At 36.2% G+C, this 26951-nt stretch overlaps 1 protein-coding gene across 2 annotated transcripts; it reads left to right on the top strand.

Moving 5' to 3' along the window:
• The first annotated feature begins 1078 nt into the window (after positions 1-1078).
• Amnionless (amnion associated transmembrane protein) lies at positions 1079-25219 on the top strand. 2 transcript variants are annotated; one of them, XM_090400562.1, is made up of 12 exons: positions 1079-1272; positions 3607-3764; positions 6099-6186; positions 9400-9626; positions 9890-10030; positions 10887-10983; positions 11086-11165; positions 13590-13725; positions 15495-15596; positions 19688-19781; positions 24115-24277; positions 24999-25219. In XM_090400562.1, exons 1-12 carry the CDS (start codon positions 1230-1232, stop codon positions 25113-25115), a joined length of 1446 nt encoding a protein of 481 aa, XP_090256688.1. In that variant the 5' UTR covers positions 1079-1229; the 3' UTR covers positions 25116-25219. The 2 variants fall into 2 exon arrangements, with proteins under 2 accessions (XP_090256688.1, XP_090256687.1); XM_090400561.1 differs by lacking the exon at positions 1079-1272 and adding an exon at positions 2048-2177.
• Positions 25220-26951: the final 1732 nt, after the last annotated feature.

Raw genomic sequence — 26951 nt, 5'->3', positions numbered from 1 at the left:
GTTTGTGAAATGAAGAAGAATGGAATGTACATTAATAATATCTAGGGAAGGATACCATCGATATTTATGAATAAACGATAGTTTAGACTGGAATATCGAGTATCCTTCCCTCGTTCTTATTAATCGATTAATGTACATTCCATTCTTCATTTCACAAACCTTGCTTGTTCGAAAACTAAAAATTACAAGATCCGTTTCAACCGATGTCGTAAATGCACTATGAAAAAAAATAAGGGAAAAAGTATATAAAAAAACTCAATCTGGCTTAATTAAGTAATTTGTATATTAGTATTGTTCTCTGGTGAGTTTTGAGAATGTATCATCCCCTATTAGATTCATTCTGTCTATCCGTCCGTGCACACGTAGCAACTCTAAATACATTTTAGTGAAATTTTGTATTTAGAATCTTCAGTAAAATAGTTGATTTATCTTAGGTTAGTTAAAATCGGCCATTTTGAAAAAACGTAAGCAAAACGAACTGGGTACGGTTTAGATGATTGACTTGTTCAAGAGACTAGAGTTATTGTTGGTGGTGGTACTTTCAAACAGGATGTAGGTTCCACACCAGGCGATGGAAATCAGCTATCACCTAAAAATTCACTAAGATTCATTAACATCCACACTCCAAACCCAAAACATTATTCTTTTATAGTGAAGTTAAAAATCAGAATATCGTACTATAATGCTCAAATGCTTATAGTTTTCACAACCCACTTACTAGAAATACAAAGAAGTAGTGTAATGAGCAACGTTGAAATTGTACAGAATTTAAAATTTTCATTAAAATGCTTAAAGAACATCTCCTTCTGCTCCCCTTACCTTTCTTATTCTTTTAAGGAAGGAGAAATGCCAAAGTTCCGTAATGGTCGAAAAACCAACAGTAAGTTATCATATTTTTATTGCTAATTTCTTACTTCATTTATCTTAAGCATGTGGCAAAAGAGGCGAATATAATATCCACCTGCGTATTAGCCAGTTACTGGTTGACCTGTCAACAACGAAGCATACGCGTGTCTACCATCAAACTAAGTAATCTGAGATAGTTCGGTGTTGGTAAGACCATGCGGAGCCAGGCAATTCCTGCTACAACAGTTCGCTGTCGGATAGTGATAGTAATCATACCGCAAGCTTAAAAAATGCTATGTTTTACTGAATTCGTGTTGGGTTTATGACCCTAAGCTGTTATTTGGATTTACATCTGTGACCTATGCTACCAAACATCTGTAAAAATGAATCACCTCTTTTACTCTTTGGGAATATTTTTCCTCCTCGGTAAGAATTTTTCTTCGTATCTATCTAGGTATACTTTGCTTATAAAAAAAACTATTACGAGACAGTTAAGAAATCATAAGCTGTTTAGAAACATGTGAGAGTTGATCTTTTAAAATGAATTAAGGTGTAGATATCATATAAATTAAAGGTTTGCAGTTTATAAATAGAACCACTGAACAGAAAGGGCAATTCTCGGCCTATGAAATAGTCCTGTTATTTATTAGAGAGATTTACTAGTCTCTCGTATAACGCGTGTATCTGACGGAACTATGGACTGTATTTGTGACAATGTAGGAAAAACACAGGATTTTCGTCTATAAGCGTTACGAGAGGCATATGTCTACTGTTACAATTTTGTAAATATGTCTATTCGCATATTTTTATGTATTTATAACAAATGCTATTCTTCGTGAGATTGCTGTCTCCTAATAAATTTAATAACCTAAAATTTTGAAGAACCACCAATTGAAGAATCCAGTTTTAGTAGTTCTTTTATTAAAGGATGATAAAAATCCGTATATTATTATTATTATTATTATTCCTGACACCTCCAAGGAGTCCGAAGACTCATCACGGGAGGACACACTACAACTGTCTCTACCACTACACTGAACCACTACTACGAATCAACGGCATCTACCGCCCACCTCCACCACTACCACAGCTAGTATGTTTTGTCTGTAAATTGCGTGTGTTCTGAAGGGCCGATTTGTCTGTATGCGGGATGAAAAACCCGAGTTTCCGGGAGAAAAAACCCTGCTGAGATCGGCTAACTCACCTTCGATTGAAATCGACCAGATAAAGATTCCTCCCGTCGCGACGAGAATCGGACTTAGGCGTATTCCAATCGAAGGGCGCAATGTACCGTCGTTCTTCCAATTGCGCTACGGAGGCTTATATCATCAGTAAGAAATATGTATTTCTTATTTAATTAATTCCTTGTTAGCAATTTACGAAAACATTTTTGTTGTTGTTTAATTTAAATTTATAAGAGAACGAGTTTCAGGATTGCATAAATTACACGATTTAGGGCTTATGAAAGATGGCAAATGAATCAAAAGCATCACTTTTACACTATTCATAAATACTCTTTATTTATTGCATTGTTTTCGAACAAGTTTTCTTTTTCATTATCACTGTAGTTCTCATGATGAAAGAAGCAAAAACAGATACAATAAATTATATTAAACAAGTCACATATAGTTGATGCCGAGTGTACAGGAGAAGCATAGTTTAAAATGCTGTTACAATCCGAAGATATTAGGAAATTAAGTGGGAATAAATTTATTGGGTCCGTAACTGTGTTATTTTCGCCATCTGTGCGCATGGAATAACAGATTGAATAATGTAAAGGAAAAATGACCACCACCGTAAATTTTCAGCTATAATACTAATATTTCTTGAACAACACAAGCCCAGTTTCTTAATGAATCCCTAATAGCGTGTTGAGCAATGTCGAAACACCCTTTCTAAAACACTACATAATATCCAATCCTAGGTAAGAACTCGATGGCTTCCATCAGATTTGCATACATCGATTTCCTCTCAGGAACGTCTCGTTCTGCCACATCCAAAAGATGCTCAACACGATTGAGATGCAGTGAATAGGAGGGATGGAAGCAGTACCCTGAGGTAAAGTGACTATAACGTTTTTATAATATTTCTTGGATAACACAAGCCGAGTGACACGGCATGTTATCCTGTCGGAAGTGTCCATCACGTGTAAAATAAATGGTGAGCATAATTAGTCAGGTAAGTCTCACTTATGCTGGAGCTTAAGGACATTATGTTCCACGTTGTCACTTTCCACGTTACGTCTTTGCATTGTGGTACGCACATGATGGGTCCGTAACTGTGTTATTTTCGCCATACAGTTTACCTCAGTAAGCATGCGATAACAGATTGAATAATTTAAAGGAGAAATGACCACCACCGTATATTTTACAGCTAAATTCTGTCATTATTCCGCCTGTGATCAAGTTATCTATCAAGACATTAATGCATTATGTGATTGTTCAAATTCTGTTAAACCTCTCAGCGAATAATTTAGAACGTACAAAATGCGTTTTCATTCCCAATGATTCCATTTTCAAGATCTCTGTCAGCCTTAGCCTTAATGTTGGGAATGGCAGGGATATCCTTTAAAATCTGTAGTTTAGTTGTAGTATGAAATCTATAAAAGGATAGATTTTTAGTCTGTAATAACTGCTTTCTGAAATTATCCCCATTTCTCCCTGCTGCAATCTGTGAATCGGTTCGTCATCTTTTATTGCTGACTTCTTTTTATTTATTTACTAATTTCTAATATGTTTACTTATTTATTATTATTTTTAGTCGGTTGCGAAGCTTCCGTGAAGACGTGGTTGATCGATACAAATTATGACAATCCGAAAAACTGGAAAGGCGGTCGAGTGCCATGTGCCAATGACAGAGTTATTTTTCCTGACTCAGCAGTCGTGCAAATGCCCAAGTCTTTTTCTTTCAGGGAAATGGTAAGTCTTGCAACAGGTTGCATGAAACCAACGTTCTTGATTTTAATGCACACACCTTCTTCTATTAATGTATCCTATAATGCATTAAAAAATAAACAAATAAATATAAAACAACCAAACTATGACTAATGGGCTCACGAATAAGAATTATAAATATTGAACTCAATTCGGTGAGTCTTCTGAGATAAAATAACTAATAAAATAAAGTGAACATCACGAAAATAAATACGTACATTAATAATTGAAAAATGAGATTAAAAGGTTTCAAAATTGGCCCAGAGAACTTGTGAGAATACAACAATCGACATCGGAGTTGCCTTGGTACTGCGTTACTTAAAAGACACGGACTCTTCCTAAGAGCCAATGATTTGACTTTATTAGTGCTTTTGATTACGGTTTCATGCTATTAAAAGATAAATATACTAGCTTCTAGGCAGAGTTAATGTTTTTAAGTAGTGCAGTACAAAGGCATCAGACCGATGCCGAAGACTGTATTCTCATAAGCTCAATTTTGAAAGTATTTAACTATTTAATTCAGTTATCTGAGTATGAAATGATGATGGGTTTATAACATCTTATAGTTCTTTGTATATTAATAAAGCAGTAAGCTCTTTAGTATGGTAGTAATTAGGGAATTCACTGTTTGCTTGGAAAGACTAGGGTTCTAGCCTATATAGGATTTGAGAACCATGTAAATGTTTCTTTATAAACGACTTTTCAGCTGAAGGTGGGATAACGGTTTAGATATGAACGTAGCAGAGTGTAACCTCTGGGAAACTGGTATTTTTCCTCTGAAAAAAAATGAATTTAAAAATAGATACGTTGACAGACAGCAATTCCGGGGACAAACTTAATCGCGCATTTTGTTCATTTTGACATCTTTAGATCGTATGCGATCAGATGCATGATTTAAAATTTATTTTCGATATAGCTGTATCTTTTTGCGTTATCAGAGAAAACTTTCCAAGTGTGTTATTAGGTTAGCTTTCCAAGGTCGGAATAGTTTAGTTTTCCTTAATAATTTTTGGTCCTTGAAAGTGCCATTAAGTCTGTGCGCTGATTTCATATTGCTTAACCACGTTTGGCAAGGTTCTGAGTAATTGTTGTTGGTGCAGGGACAAGTGGTGTTTTGAGTACCTTCGTTTATTGTTATGCAAGTGCCTTTAAGTTTTTTTTTTTCATTTTGTTTTCTTTTATTGCTGTAATTGTTACGTTTATTGCGGCGTATTTCTGACTGAAGATTTGTTTCTGAATTCCGCATATATTTTAAGCTTTGGCTAGATGGAGAATTGCTTTTAGTCACTGTCACAGTCAGTCAGTCATTTTTAGTAGCGTGTCATCATTTGGCCATGTAAGTAAATCCTTAACTCTTTCGCCTATATACAACACGTCAAGTCGAAAGAAAAAAAAAAAAAACATGTGATTATCCGGACTGTCGGATTGTGTTATAAGATGCCGTGAAGTTTCTAATTCTAATTTATTCATCTATTAATGTTTGTTTCATATTTTATGTGGGTGTGAACCTTCGTAGCTCAGTTGGTTTCGACAAGCTCTCTGACTGAAAGACTCGGGCTCGAATCACGTGTTTCAATCAAATGGTGAGTTAGACGGTCTCGTACGTAGATGGAGAGTTTTTCTCCCGAAAACTTAGTTTTTTGTCCCTCAAAGCCGGTTTGAAGAACACACGCAATATACAAACATAAGGCACTTTGGGGATAAGAATTAACCAACCTATTCCGTCAGATTTGGAATCGAATACCTGCTCGGTGAAGTACGCGTAAGCGTAAATCAGGAAGGAAGGATGTGGGTATGATGTTGGAGCTTTGTTTATCCAATGTGGGAATATGTGTTGATGCAGGTATTAGTCTGCTAGTTTTACTTAATAGTTGCTGATATAAATCTCTTATCTGCTACACGAATATTAATGTGGTTGATACACGACACTTTCATGTAGCATTTTTCCCTAATATAAGATAAAATGGCTACTATTAAGCCAAAGATGGACGTACATCTAAGTAGACTTTTAGTTTCTCTAAGAACAGTTTAGGATTTCCATTAGATTTCCTGCAAAGGAGTTGTGTAGGAAACGGTATTTATTGTTTCATACACAATTCTCTAAATTTTATGAAGTTACCGGCTCTCTGAACCACACTCACCTTTTCTATTTTTCATTTTCTCCGTTCACTTTTTTCACCAATTCTTTATTCAGCAATAATAATAATAATAATAATAATAATAATAATAATAATAATAACCTCTGCTGATTTTGCTTTCTCATCTGAGAAAAATAAGTTCCATAATTTTTTTGTTCACGCATTTGTTTATTATATTCAGATTCTACCTATGAATGGAGAGCTGGTGTTTCCTACCGATGCTGTCGCTGATATAGGAGCAGCTGCGGATGATTCCTGTGAAGGACGAGGTAAACGATGAAAATCTTATTCAAACTAAGCAGAAAATGAAGATGATGCATAATAATTTGTTTCATTATATTCAGTGTCCATCACAATATGAGTGTGTTTCAAAAAAATAAGGGAACAGGTACTCTTGCGTAAGGGACTTCATTCTAACATCAATGCACGTGTGACGCATGTCAAGATTGCTACACATTACTTTGTTTTTCACGTAGTCGCCAAAGATGTTTATGCATTTTGCGCAGCTGTCCTGGAGAAGAATTAATTGGCGTTAAGTGATTTTTAACCAAGAAAAAGACAGCATGCTGCACACTGCTGCATCCGTCCACATTCTTTAAAAAGTTATTACACCAAATTTACTGCCAGTCAGCACGCTTCATACGAAGCGTGCTGACTGGCAGTAAATTTCGATTAGTGCGGTATTCATAACATGACGCAATCGAATCAAGCTGGCTAGTTTTCTTGCAGTGCAGTCCGAGGAAACACAAGAACACTCTCTTCCAGGGGCGAATTCTCCATGCTTGCTATGCTTGTTGCGCAAGCTCATTACTTGAGAAAGAAGTAATATTTATTACTTCTTTCTCAAGAAGTAATAAATCTTTTTTCTCTTTGTTTATAAATGCACGCATTTATAAGCATTCCATTTAGGCTTTTATTTTTGTAGACAGAAGACGTCTTAAGCTTGCGCGACAATAATTGAGCTTTGCGTTGTGTATCGAAGGCCGATGCTTGCTCGTCTAGTCAAAGCTACCTTGGCTTGCTCGGTTGTAGGAGCTCACAGGTTCTCGCTTCAGCACTGTGATTTCATGCGCGTGCATAGCCATTTCCGCTCTCTTCACATCGTCTCACTCTGTTGCTTAAACACAGGCCATACGCAGTCAAAGTAGCTCTAGCCAGCCTTTGTATGCGTGTTGCTTGGGAAAATTAAGTTACAACCAACTTTTTATGACGATGTTATTGACCAGTTCATAAAAAAGAACTGTAGGGTAGAATTTGTATTCAAGTAGCTAAATTGAAAAATATAGAGTATCATTTGTAAAATAAATGTTGTATTTGTATGATTAAATGTACATAAATTTCTAAATATATAGTTTTAAATGGTCAGTAATTCATTATTCCGCTAATCAGACTTCAATCACACCTCTCACTCCCTGAATGATAACAAGAGCAAGCGTGAATTTCAAGACCAGCATTCGGCCCTGCTCTCTTCGCTTATCCAAATTCCCTACCCCCTCTCCGCATTCGATGTTTCTGGTGTCATGCCATTCGCTCTTAACCTTATTTTTTGAAGCATAGCCTCCTATTATGTGTAAGAATTCTAATTTGTTTGAATATGAATATGATACTGTCAGTGCTCGAAGAAAATGTCCCACATTATATTATATATTTAGCGTGTAAGTATTTTAAAAAGGAATTCAATTCTGAATGCGGTTAGCGCAGTATGGTTTACTGTCCCTGGTGACAATGTTGCAAAAATGTATGGGACACAGTCCAGAAATACTAAACATATTACAAAAGTAAAACTTAAACTAGAGATCTATATCCAGCCATTGATCTGATTTCATTTTATTTATTTATTTCGTATGATTATACAACCGCCGTGAGCTCCTTTTACGGGGAGGTGCGGCACCATCTCAATACCACCTAATTTTATTCAGTCCGGATAAAATTAGGGGGGGGGGACGAATTACGCCTATGGATGTGTCTTATTCCTGAGATGTTCTGGGCGACGAAAAACCCGAGTTTCGGGGTGAAAAAAAAAACCTACCTCCGTATGAGACTGGCTAACTTACCTTTCGTCGAAAGAGACCAGATAAAGGTTCTTCACCTCACGGACGAGAATCGATCCTAGGTCTTTCTGACCAGAAGACTTCGCTTATACCTACTGAGCTACGAAGATTTTAGTTGATTTCATAACTGCTGTGTACTAAGATGGGAGTAAAATATGTGAAAGTGAATATAGTAAAACAATTTGATAATATAAACAAGCCTGGGAATATTTAAGAAAAAGTAACCGTCCATAGTTCCTCCTAACTACGTTTCCCAAGCTTTTAAAAATTTAATTTTAGAATTACAATTTTTAAATATCAGTCAAACATAGGGAAGGCATAAAATCTATAGCACAATGCCCTATGTGCACGCAAATGGTCGAAAAAGAAGATAACTACTCATATGCTCCTTGGACAGCTGTAGATTGTCTTCTAGTAGAAAACTGTGCGAAGAAACTGTCAAAGAACTGAGATTGATCAAATGAAAGAGGATGAGAAGTTGTTTCGGTAAATTTTAGGGTAAATTTTGTTAATTTCTTAATGCGTATAGGCTACTGGAGTAGTTCGATGGAGAGCAAAGTCTAGTCCATAAAATTCATATAGAAACGCAATAACCTAGAACCAGGACATCTGAGAGAAAGCTTGAATCTGTGTGTGTGTGTGTGTGAGAGAGAGAGAGAGAGAGAGAGAGGGTCATCTACTATTCGGATTGCACTCTTAAATAATATTTCGTTTATAATATTTTGACAATTGCGTCATGAGAAAAAGAGATTTCATAGAAAATATCTTGGTTCGAATTCATCTCTGATGTGGTGGACTTCAAAACACCTTTCAACTGAATTTCAGTTTACTGATCTCATAAAGTGGCAATATTTTTCCTTCTGGAAGAGAGAGAGAGAATTTTTTTTTTTTAATTTTTTTTTTATGTTGGGCCCATATACAGGAGGTTGGCTGGTCAACCTATAGTACGTTAGTACCGTATATGGGTGATGGGTTGTGAAAGGAGCTACCTTTCACAACCTTGCCTTTCACAAGTTCACAACTTGTCTTTCACAACTACCTTTCACAAAATTGCTACCTTCTTGGATATTTTCCTCCTACAAATCAAAGAAGAGACTTAATTGAAACTGACACACCGACACATGACAAACTAAAGCGATAGGAATCAATCGCCTTACATGTCTTTAATTAGTGCCCCTAAATGCTAAAGCCTTTACCATATCAAGTTATTGGATTTACTTTTATTTGATTAGAATTGTGGTCAGAGCAATTAAGATATGAAGCTAGAGTATTTTGTTAGTTAATTGGGTGTAATAGCCTGGTTTGCTTTTCGCGAAAAAAACAACAACTGTTTTTTCGTTAACATTATATTCACATTTCCTTACAGTGTTTTTCTATCGCATCGCATGTGATTTCAGTTTGCTTGATTACATATCATTCTTTCTTTCTCAGATGTCGAATTTATCAACAGAGAGGAGAACTGGTTTCATCCTTTCAACTGGAATATGTCATCCACGGCAGCGATTCGCGTACAAGCAAACAATACGCGGTCCCCGGTGCCCCACTCGGAACAGGTACCGTGCACCTACGACGATGTGGAATTTCCTGTGAACACAACATTCACACTTTCTCTAAGTGGAGCGGAGATCATTGTGAAGTCGCTCACCATCGATGGTGTGGTAAATATCCCAAGTTCCATACTCTTTAAAAGATCTTCGGTGTTGTTAACCAATTTCTTTGTCGTGACCGTGATGTTATCAACTCAGTATGATCGATAATGCAATTGAAATAAAAATTAGTGAATGAAGCAATTTATTTTTCGTAATTTTAAGTCTCCTAAAGCACGCAGAATCATTCACTTCGCAGTTGCTTATAGATGCATATGAAATTGAAATTTTAAATCAAATAATTAAAAGCCAGTCGTTGTTCTTCTTCTGTGCAGAGGTATACTGGACAAGATCTTCAGTGGATGGTCGGTACAAAAACAGGCCTACGAATATTCAAAGAACAAGGGAGAATCACTTCAAATCAGAGAGATTGCACTGATCCCGAAGGATGCCTTTGTGGGAATGAAACGCCCAATGTAAGTAATTTCATTTGTCGGTTTGAACTGCTTTTTTATGTGGTAAGTAAGTAGTCTTCATTTCCAACAAATAATGAAAATAGTAATAGGCGAGACGACTTTTTTTATTTTTAAAATCGCATAAACGTACAAATAAGAACCACTTATTGTAAGATGTCAATTTTAAACGCGTTTCATAAAATATTAGATTTGTTGTTTCTATCGAATCATTTATATGCCTAAAACCACTCAGCTCAGGCTGGACGAATTTTAATGAAAGTACGAATCTATTTTTATTAACATCCTTTAGTAAAATTTGTTTAATCTCAATTTCGGTGCAACTCGAACGATTTTGTATGGTAGAATTAGGTAAAACAATTCGTGATAATATCAAATTCTGCTTTACAGATGGCATTAAGTAAACTGACTTGATTTATGTGAATCTCAATGAAGAAAAGTTTCTAACCTATTCCACGTTTAGAAGTAATGTGTTCTGGCTAATTCAGAAAGCCTTATTCCATAGAGCGAACATGATGCTGTTTCAAGCCACTTCGCGCCACCACTAAGCAAGACGGAGGTCTCACACCAGTCAGGAAAATCTACTTCGGACTTTCTAAATCACACTATGCTATAGTGTTATTTGAGCTCTCTTTGTTATCATGAGAGCAGAGATATTATCCACTTCGCCGACCATGTTGCCAAGAAAATGCAACATGGCCAACTACAGCACTCAAAACTGAAACGGCCCCAATGTTTAGTTTTTGTGAAAACGAATACCTTTAATGTAAAAGTGTGCTGTTTTTGAAAATGATTGTTTTTCATTATTTCCTCGCTTGTTATTAGAAATATTACACATGATTAACTTTCTTTAAAACAGATAATGGCCAAGATTTGTGCAAAACAGGAAAGTGTTTGTCCAGAACTGGATTGTACGGATCCTATTCTCAGTACGGGAAACTGCTGTCTTATGTGTGGTAAGTCAGCATCATAGCATTTTGGAATGTGTATGATACAAATGTAGAATTCATTTAAACAGTTTATTTAATTATTCTTTATTTTCTTTTGTTGATTATCAGGTGCTATGTTGGAAATGGAATACAGCAGTGGCTTCCGATTATTAGGCCTACAACACCTGTACAGCAGTTTCCTTAATAAGGTGAGTACAAGCTATTCGCCTACTTGGCGCCTCTCGCAAGGAGAAGAAACCTACTCACGTTCCTTCAAGAGATGATAATTTTACAAATTGACTTATACAGCTTTTATTAATCTGGTTTCCTTTTTTCCCTTCAATTTTCTTGTCCAGCATTCTGCAAGTAGGTGTCATACTGAAACTAAAATCTATCATAGTCTTCTCACAACCTTCGAAGATACAGTACATACCTGGAAATGATTATGATGACTCATATAAAGGTGCCAAGAGGAAAGCTTTTCTAAACGATACAGTTATATGGTGTAAATTGGACATTATATCGAGCAATATTTAGGCTGCAAATTTAAGCTGCAAATCAGCAGTTAGAATTGTAGGAGGTACAGGAAAATGGGTTGATATAAAATCAAACAATATCTCCACCGTTATTCAGCATCTGTAATATGGATATTTAATACCACTTTCCTTCACATTATAAAGGAAAGTGGTATTAAATCTGATATCAAAATTGGGGATGTTAATGTCAGCTCTTTTCTTTATAGGGATGATGTTACACTTCTAAATAAACGCTACAAGTCTGCAAGATTCCCTGACTAAATTGAATAATTGTTGTAATAAATTTGGTATGAAAATCAGCAATAAAAAGACCTAGACAGTGAAAATAGGCAGAAACATTGAAAACCTCAACTGCAGTCTGAATGGAGAACTGTAGAACAAGTAAAACATTTATTTAGGCACAATTTTAGTGAAGATAATAACTTAAATGAGGAAATAGATAGCAGAATTAGTAAAGCTGGGTGTGGTAGAAACTCAGTCTCAGAGCTGCGTTAGAAATAAAACACTTGACCAAAGACAAGAGACAGCAGATATGAGACTCCTGAGAAGGATTAGGGGCATGAACAGATAGCATCAATGAAAATATCATCTTTAAAACGAGGATATTAGGAAACCACTTGACATTGTTAACATCCAGGAATGTGTTAGCAGAGCTAATCTCAGATGGTATGGTCACTTAACTCATTTTATCCCAGCATACTCATTTGAGTACAGCAGTTTGTTAATTTTGAATAAATTAACAAACTAAATAATATGAAAAAAAAATGCCTTTAAAAAAATAATTCTTGGGATCAAATGAGTTAAACAAAATGTTGTTTAACCCATTTAACCAATAGCAAAACAGCTGTTTTTTTTTTACGGAAAAGGCCAAAGAGGAAAAGCAAGATGTAGATGGATCGATATATAAGTGTCTTAAAAGAGAGAAATATAAGATCTGATAATGTTGGACATATAACAGATTAATTTGGAGGAAAACTGTTGATCGGAAGCTAGTAATGGTGTAACTGTTTCATGGTGTGCATAATATCCTGCACACCCCTGTGGGTACATGTCGGGAATTTGATGATGATGATGGCCCATATAAAAAAGGTGACGAAGTAGTAACCTTCAAGATTCAAGTAAGATTCAAGAATAGGCTATGTTGGACTAATATTAGATCAATCATGTATATATAACAGGAGTACCCCACCTTAACAAGAAACACATAGGAAGACTCAAGAAGTTAAACACCAATAGACAAAACGATGGTCTGAACAGTGCTCCGCAAATCTTGGCAGTCCGATGCTGGAAAGATGAAGCAGCATGTCAAAAGATTCTGCATTGGTTCAGGATGTTAATATGATACTACTGCTAACCTGAAAAATGTCGACTTCACTTAAATTCTACATTACGCCTGGCTATCAGTCGATAACCTTTTGCTCGAGTGAGTCAGGTGAAATGGTCTGGAACATTTTTTTTTATATTATGGACTCAGGTTTCTGAGTGTAGTGCATGAAAGGAAAAACGTCGATGGATATGCCACATGTTGAAAGAAGAATGGGCCAAATATTTGGCTCGTATTTTATACGTTGGTGGCGAGTATGCTTAAAATGTGGAAATTGCGCAAAACGTAACCTGCTGAGGTCTATTCTACTTCGGGTTCTCTGAAAGATTGCTGTCCAAATACTTTTTTCCAATATATTGTAGATGTCGTCTCGGATGTGCATCATCCATGAAAGCATACAGGATCAAATTTACATTTTTGTTACGCACATACATTATTTTAGGTGTAACTTTTTTTTATCTTTTGCAAATATAATAATAATGATAAATTATCTGTTTCTTTAAATAAAATTTGAAAGAAATTGTAGTGTATCGCAAAACCAAGTAATGTCGCGGACTTTTATGGCCATCATATTCTGAGTTTTCTTCTTTCCAAAAAGAAAAAAAAAGTTATGCTGTTTTCTTTTTAATCCATCCAACAGTATTGTTATCGATTTCATTATTTTGTTATCTTTACTGAAGTAGTTTTAGTTTATTTAGCAATGTTAGGATGCTCTCTCATTTTTTAGACATCTTGTGCACTTGCAAATTAACTACTATATAACTACTTTGTAGGAAGAGTTTAAAACTGTTCAGGGATACCTATACAGGTCTTCAAACAATAAAATAAGTGCAGTATTTATGGATGGAGGTGATGCCCGTGGATATGCAGCTGAAGTAGCCAAATTAATCCAGGAAGCGATAATTCAAGGTAAGTGTTAAATAATATCGTAACATAACGTATACGTTTGAGTAAAATAGAACCATTACACTCGTTGCATTTAACACGTCAAGGAAATTCTTTGCAAATGTACCAACGCTGTCAGATCCTCAAGCAGTTTAAGATACATGATGATAATGATCATATTTGTTGGGATCTCAGTCCATCTGACAAGATTTCAAGTCAATTCAGGCTTCCTAAATAGTGTGATCTCATACTGGCCAACGAAGATCATCATTTGGGGAACCCAAACCCTATCCATTCAACCAACCAAGGCGTCATACATTAATTATTTATTATTAAAACTAAAGCGATGTGAATGTAGTTTTAGCGTAGCACATGTTGTAGCGTAAGCGAGAGCAAAATGTAATTTTTTGTTGGGTGTTCTTATACTGTTTCCTCGTAAACTATTTTGTTCTTACTAATTTCATATTTGGAGAAACACCAATGAATTCTGGAATGATTCTTTATCTTAAAAGGAAATTTGCTTCCTTTTAGAATTAATGAACTCGGCGAAAGGTTTGTTAAATTCTACAGAACTTCCGCAAGTCTTGTAGAAATTATAAACCAAAACACAGCAAAACACTGTCTATTAGTCACTTCGGGATGTTCAAACACACTGCTTGGAAAGAAGTCAACGTACATACCCATGGGCAAGGTGCATCGTGCCATGTCGGAATAAATTGGAGGAATATGATAGTCCAGAGTTAGTTAGCGCAACTGTGTCCGTGTGAAATGAACAGCTAGAAAGGAACTGATGGAGTTTTAAAGAAGTATTGTGATAGGATGCCATATTGGAGCCTTATCTATTCGCCAAATTGTTGATAAATTGAGTCATCCCAGATCAGTAATCAAGGATACTATACTGAGATCGAAGCGTAAGGAGTCAACTACAAATGCTAACTTCAGTGGACGACTCACCGAAATTTACCGTAGCGTGCTATAAAGGATAATATGTAAAAACCGCCATTTGCCGGCCGACACGTTGAATGCGCAGCTCTGGGTATCGAGTGGAATACAAATCTGTACAAACGCATTCAAAACCGAAGCTCACAACATGGGTTTCTATGGTAGGACCGCAATATGCAAGATCCCACATTACCTGAACCAACATGCAGTCGTCTTCAGTGATGCAAAGGGAATGTATGTCCAGTGGAACGTGGAAGCTTGGAGAGCTGTGTTATGCAGCGACAAATCACGCTACAACCTCCACCGAGCAGATGGACGGGTATGGATGTAGTAAAACAATGCACCGTGTCATAAGTGCTTCTGCCGCTGCAAATGCGTGGTTTATGGATTAGCATCACCACACTTGACTGACCTCCACAGAGCCCTGATGTCAACCCTATTGAACATTTGTGGGATGAACTAGAGCGTTGGATAAGGTCAAAGGACGTCTGCCTCACAACAGTCCAGGACCTCATTACATGCCTATAGGAAGAATGGTTCAAAATTCCCATTGATCGCTATCGTACGCTTGTGAAAAGTATGCCCCTTAGGATTGCTGCAATCATTGCAGCAAGTGGAGGTCCTACATGTTATTAAGGTGGGCCATGGCTGTTTGTTCCTCACATTATGGTTTCCGTTGACTTCTTTCCTAGCAGTGTACAGTTCAACTGCTCATGGAAAATACCTTTCTTTGTACAAACGAATGCGAACACGTAAGTTTTGTTACTTTTAAAATTAAAACTTAACTGATAAAAGTAGTTCACTTCTTTCATGTATAATTTTCATGTTCAGCTTATATTTTGTGATTGCAGATAATAACGGAGCGTACAAAGTGAAGACTGTTCGTCCGCACATATCATATAACTGGAAAGCTGGGATTATTGTTCCTTTTGCTTTTACTAGTCCTTATGAAGGTATGTACTTAAAACATAACTATAATTTCTGTAAATAGATTTCTATGAACTAATTTTCTGTATTTCTGATAACATTCTGATTTAATTTTCAGTTTTTCTGGACTTTTAAAAATAATAAGTAAGCATTGAGTCGTATTTAGAAGCCTCAGGGGGAAGTAGATTTTACATATAGCTCAAGTAAAACATGTCTGTGCTGCATTAGCTCTGCTAAAAAAATGGAATCAATGTAATAAGCAGAAATTTCTTTAATTTCTTCCTTCAAGTTTAAATAGAAAGAACTGGTTGTTCTTCCACGTTTCGAGTGTTCACCATTTCCTTATCGGAAATTGAGTGACAACCTTTTTTTCTCTTCTCCATTAATACTAAAAGCATACCCAACTGACAAAAGTAATCTAACGGTATTGTTGACTACTCACGGCAGTTAGTAGTATGATGATATACATGTCTGATTCGCTACATAATAAGATATGTTTGAAAGCAAAATATTTGAAAGGAAGACAGAATCGATGTGGTGATTTCAAGCACGGTAGATTGTGATTTTGAAAAGTTTCATATGGAAGAGAGAGACCTAGAAATTCTTTTTTCGATTCTATCTAAAATTTCTTTTTCTCTCTCTCTCTCTCTCTCTCTCTTTCTGCGTGCGTGCGTGCGTGTGTGTGACACACACACACACACACACACACACACACACACACACACACACACACACACACACACACACACACACACACACACACACACACACACACACACACACACACACACTAAGAAGTAAATGTAGAAATCCTATTCCATATTTTTACCTGATGTTCTGAATTTTTGTCACCAGGTTCTGTTCTTCGGTATAAACATGACCGCTAATCGTATCGATTATCAGAATCATTTAAGTAAATACTGTGTAAAAACACTTAAGTTAATATCTGTTGAAGTATTCCTACTTTAAACATGCTTAAATAATGATTATGTATGAATTTTGACCATCTTTTCTTTTTCTCTTTAAAATTTTATTCACGTAGGATTCGCATATTGATTCATTCTTATTTGCGCGGTCATCCAATGTCACCCACTTTCCATCAATATCTGCTTTCTGTGAAATAATCTCAAAAGTCTGGATTTCTTTCTTTTTTTTTTCTTTTTTTAAGTCACCACCGTCTTCCTTTGTAAACTCAAATTAGCACCATCGATCTGAGCAAATAGTTGCATGCTATATTCTTGAACGTAACATCGCATGGGCATATAGGAATGTGCCATCGTGTTGCCTTCTTCCCAACCAGCAGAACATACTAAACTCAACTTAATATCTTCTTACCATGCGTTGATGCATTTCTTTCCAGTTATCAATTTCTTCAAGACATTAATTAATAACGGTCGATTTAGAATTAATGAGTGAATTAGAATGACCATAGTCGTTTCTTTACCTTTTTTTTTGACGAAAATAAATCATAAAAAATTAGTTGCTGAAATACCTTATCTGACTGAATAACCATAATCTCGTTAGCTTAGTTGTCTACAATGCTGCTTTATTAGGTTGCGAAACAGTTTATAAGTAAATTATGATAAACAGTTCACTTTACACCATTCATAAGATAATCCAAAGCTCGTTTGCACCAACTGAAATCACTGTCAGCATCGTGAATCATAATTTATCTGGCCGAGTTACCTTGATATTTAAAACACAAATAATCGATGTTTATTAGATATATTTTAAAAAAATAAAAATCAAAACATTTATTTAATTTCTTTCTTTTGCAGATTTGATTGGACAAATCATAAGGGAAAGTTGGTCATATTGCCTTCTCTTTGGAGGGTTTCTAGGGGAAGTAGTATAGTTAAATCTTCCTTTTCGCACAGAATTAGTAAAATAATCACAAACATCCATGCCTATGTAGGATTCATTTGGTTGGACAGCTAACTACCCGAATGCAACATTTTATTCTGCAGCTTTCTTATAATAATTATCTTGAAGTTTCTGTTTCTATGTACGATTAGGGGACGGAATTTTATAACTTTATACTATTGGGATTTCAAAATATGAATAGTATTTTAAATCCCCCTCTCCTGATTTTCCCCATTCGTCCCCTGGGAAAGGTTGAGATTGTGCCCTCCAATGAGGAACTTCTAAGTATGTATTTTTGACAAGATCCGTGTGTGTGTTCACTGGGCCAGTTTGCCTGTTCTGAGAGACGAAAAACCCGAGCTTCCGGGTGAAAAAAACCATCTACCTCCGTATGAGACCGGGTAACTCACCTTTGGTCGAAAGAGACCAGATGAAGGTTCTTCACGTCATAGACGGGAATCGATTATTTTATAGTATATGTAATTATAGAAGTTATAGAAAAATAGAAATGAATTTATTTATACATTTTAATGGTCAGAATTCATTCCGTAATTATACAAATTAAGTGGATATTGAATCCAACATTATTTCAAAGCAGAATATATAGAAACTAAAGAGTTTCGTGCCGAATATAGAAACTATAAAAGTTTCCGGCGGATCCAAGCGTAAGCAGCCTTTCATGATAGGGGCAACTCATGGCAAAGGTGGAGTAAGTTCTGATCACTTTCTTTAGTATTCTCCATAATGGAAAGCACATCTTCTTGCGGACATGTATGATGGGCAGGAGTCACTACCGAGACCGGTTTCGACCTTTGTTGAGGTCTCGTCAGTGGGAGCCAGACCCAGATGTAAAATACCCAGGTTGAAGTGATGCAGAAGTCATTCTTTCCCATGCGAATACCAAAAGGTGTCATATTTTAAAAGGTACCAAGAATTACTGAAATAAAGAGCCAAGAGGCTTCACTTCGGCGATGCAAAATTATACAAATTAAGTGGATATTGATCCAACATTATTTCAAAGCCGAATATATAGAAACTAAAGAGTTTCGTACCGAATAGAAACTATAAAAGTTTCGGCGGGTCCAAGCGTAAGCAACCTTTCAGGACATGGGCAACTCGTGGCAAAGGTGAGTAAGTTCTGATCACTTTCGGTTGCTTGCGCTTGGATCCGCCGAAACTTTTATAGTTTCTATATTCGGTACGAAACTCTTTAGTTTCTATATATTCGGCTTTAAAATAATGTTGGATTCAATATCCACTTAATTTGTATAATTTTGCATCGCCGAAGTGAAGCCTCTTGGCTTTTTATTTTAGTCTTTCCGTAATTTTTGTTTTTATAAACTTTGGCCATGACATGAGGAGAGAGGGGGGAAGGAAATCTGAATTTGTGTGATAGTGTCCAGACGGAAAACTAGGCAGAGAGAAGTTTAAATGTTAAGTAAAAAAATATAACATTATTTCAGAATTGGTATCCTTGCGAATTTGACTCTGTAGATGAAACACTGATCATCGCTTTCTCAGTGAAACTCTCCACACTTATCCAAATAACTCACGCTCCCGATTAGAATCTAACTGGTACATCATTTCCGTGCTTAGATGGTCAATTTTTCATTATCTCGTTATATTGTCGGTAGTAGTAATTATATGGCACGTCGCATATTTCTTAAGCATTTATTTTTTTATTTAATTAGATTACCGAAGCAATATTATATGAATTTGTATATGAATAGCCTTACCTATGAAATGTTTCTTTCCATGTCAAATTGATATATTATTTTGAAAGTTTATTTTTCACTTGGTTAGACTTTAATAAATTTAGTTTAATCCTTTATCCAAGTGTGAGCAAACAAAGTTTGCGCCTGAAAGTATCTTCAGGACTGGAGTAAGGTGGTACAACACCGGGAAACTCGTTGCGAAGGTGGAGCAAGCTCACAACACTCCTATCTCAGTATCTTCCATAATGCAAAACACATCTCCTTGCGGATATGTGTAATGTTATGCATTAAGGGGAGGGCCACTACCCAGACTAGTTTTCGACCTTTGCAACGAGTTGCCCGGTGTTGTACCACCTTACCCCAGTCCTGAAGATACTTTCAGGCTCAAACTTTGTTTGCTCACACTTGGATAAAGGATTAAACTAAATTTATGATATATTATTTGTCTGTATATTTACTGCCATTTCTTCATTGAGTGTCATCTCTCGGATCCTATTACATTTGTAACTGTTGCCCTCATCTTATACGTTAATTTCCAGGTCTCGGTGCCGGAAGCGTAGTCACCATCGTGTTCTTCCTTCTGCTGCTAGCTGCAGGTGGCATATCAGCGTACTTTTGGTACAGACGCAGATAGTAAGTTTATTTTTTTATTTTTTATTTTGCTGTGTATGACTTGTTGGTCATAATCAACAAATAATTATATTTTTATAAATATATTTTTAGTTATGATAGGTTCATTGCTATTAATTCATGAATTCATTGCTATTAATTTAAATAGTAATGATTTAGGTTTAGATGACTAAGCAGACTACTGTTACCATGCCTAAAATACGTTTGACCATTCTAACGGTATTAGCACGTCTTTAGACTCTTAAATTAGTATGACTAATTCACTACGATTCTTCCTGATTGTTTTATTCGCCACACCGGCCAATGAAACAAATATTACTAGTCTTAATTACACAGTCACTGGACAAAAAATGAATAAGTGAATAAATAAAATATATACGCTCTCCAATCCCCCTCTACTCTTCATGCAGTTTTGGCCATAACATAAATTCAATTACAGAATTCAAACTTCAAGGTACTAAACCAGCGAAATGAAATTCAGAACCAGAATGCGCTTTCAGACATGAGAATTAATATTCCTTTTTGTCTTTTTTGGCAACAAAATTAAGGAAAAATATAATTCCGTTTTTCTCAGAGCATGGAAACAAATGGCCACTAATGCGTAGGTTGAAGCAGAAAATAGCCTTTTTTTTCAGCCAACGCTTTTTTGTGATTGGCTTCGACAAAAACAGTGAGTATTCCCACTATTAAGTGATTATGACTACAACTGCTATTTAGTAGTTTATCGCCCGGTGAAACGTTACTACTTGCTTGTTGGAAGCTTAAAGTAGCCAATGCCATATTTCGCCTCCAGGTCGGAGGTCCTGTTCTCTCTCCTTTTCTTATCCATGCAGCGTGATACCTTTCAAGGACATACCAGACATAACATAGACACCCCCCCCCCCACCCCTCTCGAAAAAAAAAAAAAAAACTTCTCAATTCCAGGATACAGTAGTACAACGGTTTCATAGTCTAACCACCAGATAGCGCACACAACCAAATAGGATGGTAAAATCAACAGCTGATCGTAAGATCAGCTGTAAATAATCTTGCTGCCACATACTCTGTCGGATCACACAGGAAGGAGAATTCAAGTAAATGTGGGATCTGATATGAAGTGATTGGATGTCCGCGCGACATATCCAAGAGTCTGCTGAAAGAAAGCAAGGACATGTCTTCCTTTTAGCCAATCACCAAAACGAGCAGGGACTAAATAACGGGCATTTATATTCGCTACGGTTAAAAAATCTCTCTAAAATAAAAATAAAAAAATAATTTAAAACTAAAAAAGAATCATCACTTACAGACATCTCTAGATCTGGCTTCCTGTTTCTGATGAAAAGTCAGACACCAATCTCAACAATCTGGACCTTTCAACGTTGAAGAAATGTGTTGTACGACATCTCCAGAATTGCTTCTCACAGATCTGTAAGTGTACATCTCAACTATTCAAACTACTTTCTGTGTGATTCCTTCAGTCATAACAAAGACGGCATTTTTTGGCTGTATTCGATTCGACGTTCCATTCCAGAAAAAGCCAAAACTACACTTTTTTATTGAGTTACATATATCTCTCTAGCCCTCTCCAAATTCTTAAAATCACTGACCTCTTTCAACTTTCTATCACTAAATCTTGAAACTCTGTATTGCACGCTGTCCAAATAGTGAAGTCATATTCCTATGTGACTTCGATGTCTACAACTCCAAATGGCATCTTTTTATATTATTCAATGTCTTCCATAAGAAGTGTTTCCAACCAACTACATCTTCCATCTCTTGTAATAATATGTATATGATGATGATGATGTGATTGTCTGTGAAAATACTAGTGATGGTGGTGGACGATAGATGGCTCGGTGTAGTTGCAGTTCGTTGTAGTAGGTGAATTGAGTGGTGGAGCCAGAGAGTTGTAGAGTTGGTGCCCTCCCTCGATGTCTTTGGACCCATAATAATAATAATAATAATAATAATATATATATATATATATATGTAGAAAGTTTTTTACCTGGGTATATACTATATTTAAGATATACTAAGCAGTTTTATAAGCTAGGTTTTAATCCTTTTTTTCTCAAGGAAGCAAACAGACAAGTAAGTCAAGTTTGCGCCTGCACGTAGTGTAGTGCAAGTCTGAGGCAACTCGTGGTAAAGGTGGAGTAAGCTCCTATCACGTTCCTTAGTATTTTCCAATAATGCAAAGCACATCCCCTTGCGGAGATGTATGATGCTATGCATTAAAGGCAAGGGTCACTACGCAGACCGGTTTCTACCTTTATTGAGGTCTCGTCAGTGGGATCCAGACCTAAAAATGCCATGGTTTTTGGCACTTTTAGGTCTGGCTCCCACTGACGAGACCTCAATAAAGGTCGAAACCGGTCTGGGTAGTGACCCTTGCCTTTAATGCATAGCATCATACATCTCCGCAAGGGGATGTGCTTTGCATTAGGGGAAAATACTAAGGAACATGATCGGAGCTTACTCCACCTTTACCACGAGTTGCCTCAGACTTGCACTACGTGCAGGAGCAAACTATATATATATATATATATATATATGTTAAAAATACCAAGCTATTTTATTATACCCAAGGTAAAATATTTTACCTCGGTAAAGTATTTTACGCATAATATTTTTACTGTCCAGTAAAAATATTATGCGACTGCCCTATAGTTCTTAGCCTCCCCCCCCCATCCCCCCCACACACTGGCAGCTGCTAGAATGCAGCTACGCGTCATAGCATGATGGACCTTTCACCGTTGAAGGAACGTGCTATACGGCATCTCCAGAATTGCTTCCCGCAGATGTGTGAGTGTTCGGGGTAGAGATTTCAAACGCCGGATTTCTCAATCCACATAAATTCCGAAATGTTATATGGGATACATATCCCACAAATTTGCAAAACACGACACTTGGAAGTCACTGTTATGTTTCACGCACCACTCTCGAACAATCTGAGCAAAGTGGCACAGTGTGGTATCATGCTGGAACACGCCATCTGGAAAGACGATCACCATTAAGGAGTGTTCTCTCAACAGCCACAATAGAGAACTTTGTAACATTCATGGTATTATGATCTAAGGATGCAAAGCTCCAAGAGATTCTCAGGGAAATCTTAACATAACACTGCCACTTCCTACCGTTTCTGCTTGATCATGACATCGGGATAATTCTCTCTCTCGCTTTTTCTCTAGGTATTTGCCTAGCGTCCTATTTACCGTCCACACTGGATAGCTCGAGACATCCGAAAAGGCAACTTTTTTTTTTTTTTTTGGGCGTCCCATAATATACTGTATCTTAGATGTATAGTGTAGACGTAGTAGTCAATGGTTAAGCGAAAGTTCGGGTGCTTTGCTGGATGTTATCTGGGGAAACACTGCTATTTGTCCCTGTTAGCCGTTCCACAGTTTTTTGTCTTTGGGCTTGTAGAAAACAGGATATTCTCCCTGAATTAGTGAATGCTGTTCGCCCTATATTATCCTTCTACTCTTAACCAAGTCATTACACAAACAGTCTGAACAGACATTGGTAGTTTCCTGGATACTGTCACCCTTCAACTGATATATAATCATGATTTTTCGAAGTAGTTAGCTCATGTTCCTTACCTATGGCGATCGGCATCCTCGATTGAACAGTACATTACACTTCTTCAGTATTATGCATATGGGCTTTCACCATGATACGAGTGTCACCTGGCAGGATGGAATGTCAGTTGGGGAATAATGGGATTGGTCATAATATTTTTACCGGACTTGGTGGTAAATCTATCGTTCTATAAGATATAATTTGTTATTCACCTGACCTGAACGTTCGAGTTGTATTGTGTACGTTTGCACTCAACTGAGCTTTCTGAAGAATCAGATTGATCGCGCGCTCACCCATAGCGTTAATGTTGGGGAGCTGTCTCTAAAATTGTGGTGGCCAATCTTCTCTAAATCTTCACTGAAATAGCGAACCTTTGATTCTCTAATTTAGATCTCTCTGCGTAAGACATCAAAATGTCTCAGCATCCATCAAGATAGTTTTTCCAATCTTCATTCATCCAAGTAAGAATTGATAAAATCACATTGAACTGCTGAAATACAGACATTAGTTGACATTTAGTTGTGTCTTCGTTACCAGTTTTAAATACTGTTATGTAATGCAGTTTGTGACTCACTTATTTCGTATATTCATTTTTCTTTTTCAATTTTTATTTATTTTTACACATATGATGTTTTACACATCGCATTTAAAAGAGCGTCTTGATTTGTGATATATGAATTTAAAATTTTCAAATCTTAATCTTTAATGATCTCTTTGACCTCTCAAATGAAATTGTGCTAGACTATAGCAATGATTCTTCTTACATTACCCGCAGTCTTCCGTTCTCCTTCGCTCGATTCGACACTGATACTGGTAGGATCGAGTTGGAACTAGGCACAACTCCACATGAAGAGCTCGATCCCAGTCAGCCAACGGCGTCATCTACTGAACCTTCTGTGAAAGGCTTCGATAATCCAATGTACCAAAGTCCTGGTTTGGTAAGTACTCCTCGTTTGTTAATCTTTCTCTTAACTGACGCCCAGAAATATCGAATTAGATCATTACTATTATTATTAAATAGAAACATTAAAAAAATGCATAATGACGATGATGATGACCACTAATGCACTTCTCATAGTAAGTGGAATTCTCTACTAAGGAAACATTGAAATATAATATTATGGTTTCATTTGTGCAAAATAGTTCGCGAAGAACTTAGTGAAAGTCGTAGAATAAGGATTTACAGTCGGTATTTGAGGTTATTTTAAAATTTAAACCTCTCTGATATTTGAAACTTTTGAATTTCGAAGTTTTGATGATGGACTCTGTTATCCGAAATAGGTAAAAAATGATTTTATGGGTTTTTTGCGTTAACGACAAGTGATGTTTTTATGAATATCTTTTACTACTAAATTTTATTATTAATTTACAGAAATGCATTCTGAAATTTTTAACACTGATCGACTTGTAATCCAAAGGGAAAAGAATTGAGGAGCGACGTCTGAATAAATAAATCGCGTATTTTGAATGTGTGTGTGTGTGTGTGTGTGTGTGTGTGTGTGTGTGTGTGTGTGTGTGTGTGTGTGTGTGTGTGTGTGTGTGTGTGTGTGTGTGTGTGTGTGTGTGTGTGTGTGTGTTTCACATAGCTAAAATAATGTTCAACGATTAATTCTATAAAGATGGTTACTAGTTTGTTTGTTTTTTTCCCCTTTATCATAGTCTGACCCCATTTATGGCGCTGAAGAGTCGGAAACTAGTCATCATTCTGACTACGGCCAAAGTTTAATGACGATGAGATTCGATGCAAGAAAACAGGAAGAAGACAGCATGATATAACTTCTCTCAGAGTTAACTAACCTTGGATGTGATCGAATACGCTGTCCATCGATATTTGCTTTGTGGCTCCTATTGTAATAAATCTTGATAAAATCTGATGGTTTCACATTGCTGATTTCTGCAAAGTAACCACTGCTCGTTGTCTTTTCACGAATAATTGCAGTCTGTAGCTGCACTTGTCTTAATTAAAAGATGTTTCGCTTTAAAAAAAAAAGTACATAACTGAGCAGTTAACTGAAAATACCCTTCTGGATATCAAAATTTCGGCTAGACTGAACAACCAATGAAAGCAACTAAATGCTGATTTATTTCTGACAAAAATGTATACAATTATCTTCAGTAATTCCTAGATTTAGAAATGATTTCTGCTTAACTGTATTAGCTCTGTGCCACTGTATATGGCTACTGAGCCTGTGGGATTCAGTACACATTTATAGCAAGTGCACTTACTACATATAATAAAGTAAACATAAACACGTAATAAATATCAGAAATGAGGAAATATTTTATTTAATTCTACGGTGTTCTTGCCTGTTCATAAGTTCATTCCAGTATGAATGAACATATGAGGACAATATTACGCTCGTATCAAGTGTAATGTTTCTTTTGTTTTCAGTCGGTTAAAGGTTAAATCCTAGTGTTAAATTCATAATGATACAATTGTTGCGAACTTGAAAAATGCCACATTCAGTAAGCTCCTTTCCAAAAAACGCACTGATAATTCATAACACACATTGGTCTGTTTGCCTGTTGGTCTGTTTGATTGGACAACTAAGTGGAATTTTTTAGAATACTTATGTAGATAGACCGTGAATGTAAACATTTTCTTAACCATAGCCACCATTTGTGTTTTATAATTAGATTTGAACGTTTGTATAAAATCAAATGAAAATGTTTTAAAAGTGTGAAATCTGTAAGATCCATTCGGATATTTTCTGTCTATTTCATTTTTAAAAAAGGATTCTGGTCGTTACCCACTAAATTGATTTCACGACCCACTAATGGGTTGCGACCCGCAGTTTGAAAAATGCTGCTCTAAACAATTATCAAATTCTCCTGGTCTACTTTAGAATATGATTACACATCTAGGACTGATCTTCCCTATATATACAAACAGATTCGGTTACATTCTGATGTTCAGTCCTGTGGATCTGTGAACGATATTGTTTTTAATCAGTCTAATTTCTCGCCTTTCTTCTAAGCTTTGAAAGGCAGCACAGTTAGCCATCTTCCATTCATACTAAATTTCAAATTCGTCGAACTATTATTTATCCTCAGCATCACTCTTTTTGGATAACGTTCCTTGATGTGCATTTCCTCATACTTTTCAAATGTTAATAATCATTTTTCCTTTCTTTCTTCCCACTCTCCCCCCCCCCCCCGCCCTCATCAATGGCGCATAACAGTAATATTGACTGAATATTCTTTTTTGCTTTTGGGAATATCAAAAGGAATTTAATTAGAGATTCTTCGTGTTGTTTTCAAGTCAAATTCACACTCACAAAAACAGTTCCAAAAGCTTAAGAGATCCTAACAAAGTAGTAAGGCGGGGGGGAAGAATTTTGTTCTGTCTGTCTTTTAGTTTTCTCTAATTATTTTATTTCTTTGTGACCACAGTAACCATAAACGTACTCATATTTTAAAAGTACATTATTTCGGGAATTATTTTTAGAGTTAACCTAACTATGACTATTTTTTTTTTTACTTCGCAAATTATTTTATGATGAATTATGACTACACAACCCGCAATGTATTATTGGTTTCTATAATGCCATTGATTGCGCTTTGTACATCAGGGTTCTCCGTGGTGTTCCCTTGTGACAGGCACCAGCGTTC

This window comes from Typopeltis vanoorti, chromosome 11, assembly GCF_054136105.1.
Source record: "Typopeltis vanoorti isolate ZY-2024b chromosome 11, IOZ_Tvanoo_1.0, whole genome shotgun sequence".
NCBI classification, from domain to species: Eukaryota; Metazoa; Arthropoda; class Arachnida; order Uropygi; family Thelyphonidae; genus Typopeltis; species Typopeltis vanoorti.
This window is presented reverse-complemented; position numbering and strand designations above follow the sequence as displayed.

Coding starts and splice junctions, on each gene's coding strand:
- Amnionless (XM_090400561.1), top strand. CDS start 2,132: ATGTACCGTCGTTCTTCCAATTGCGCTACGGAGGCTTATATCATCA. Junction 3,765..6,098: donor CTTTTTCTTTCAGGGAAATG/GTAAGTCTTGCA, acceptor TATTATATTCAG/ATTCTACCTATGAATGGAGA. Junction 6,187..9,399: donor TGATTCCTGTGAAGGACGAG/GTAAACGATGAA, acceptor TTTCTTTCTCAG/ATGTCGAATTTATCAACAGA.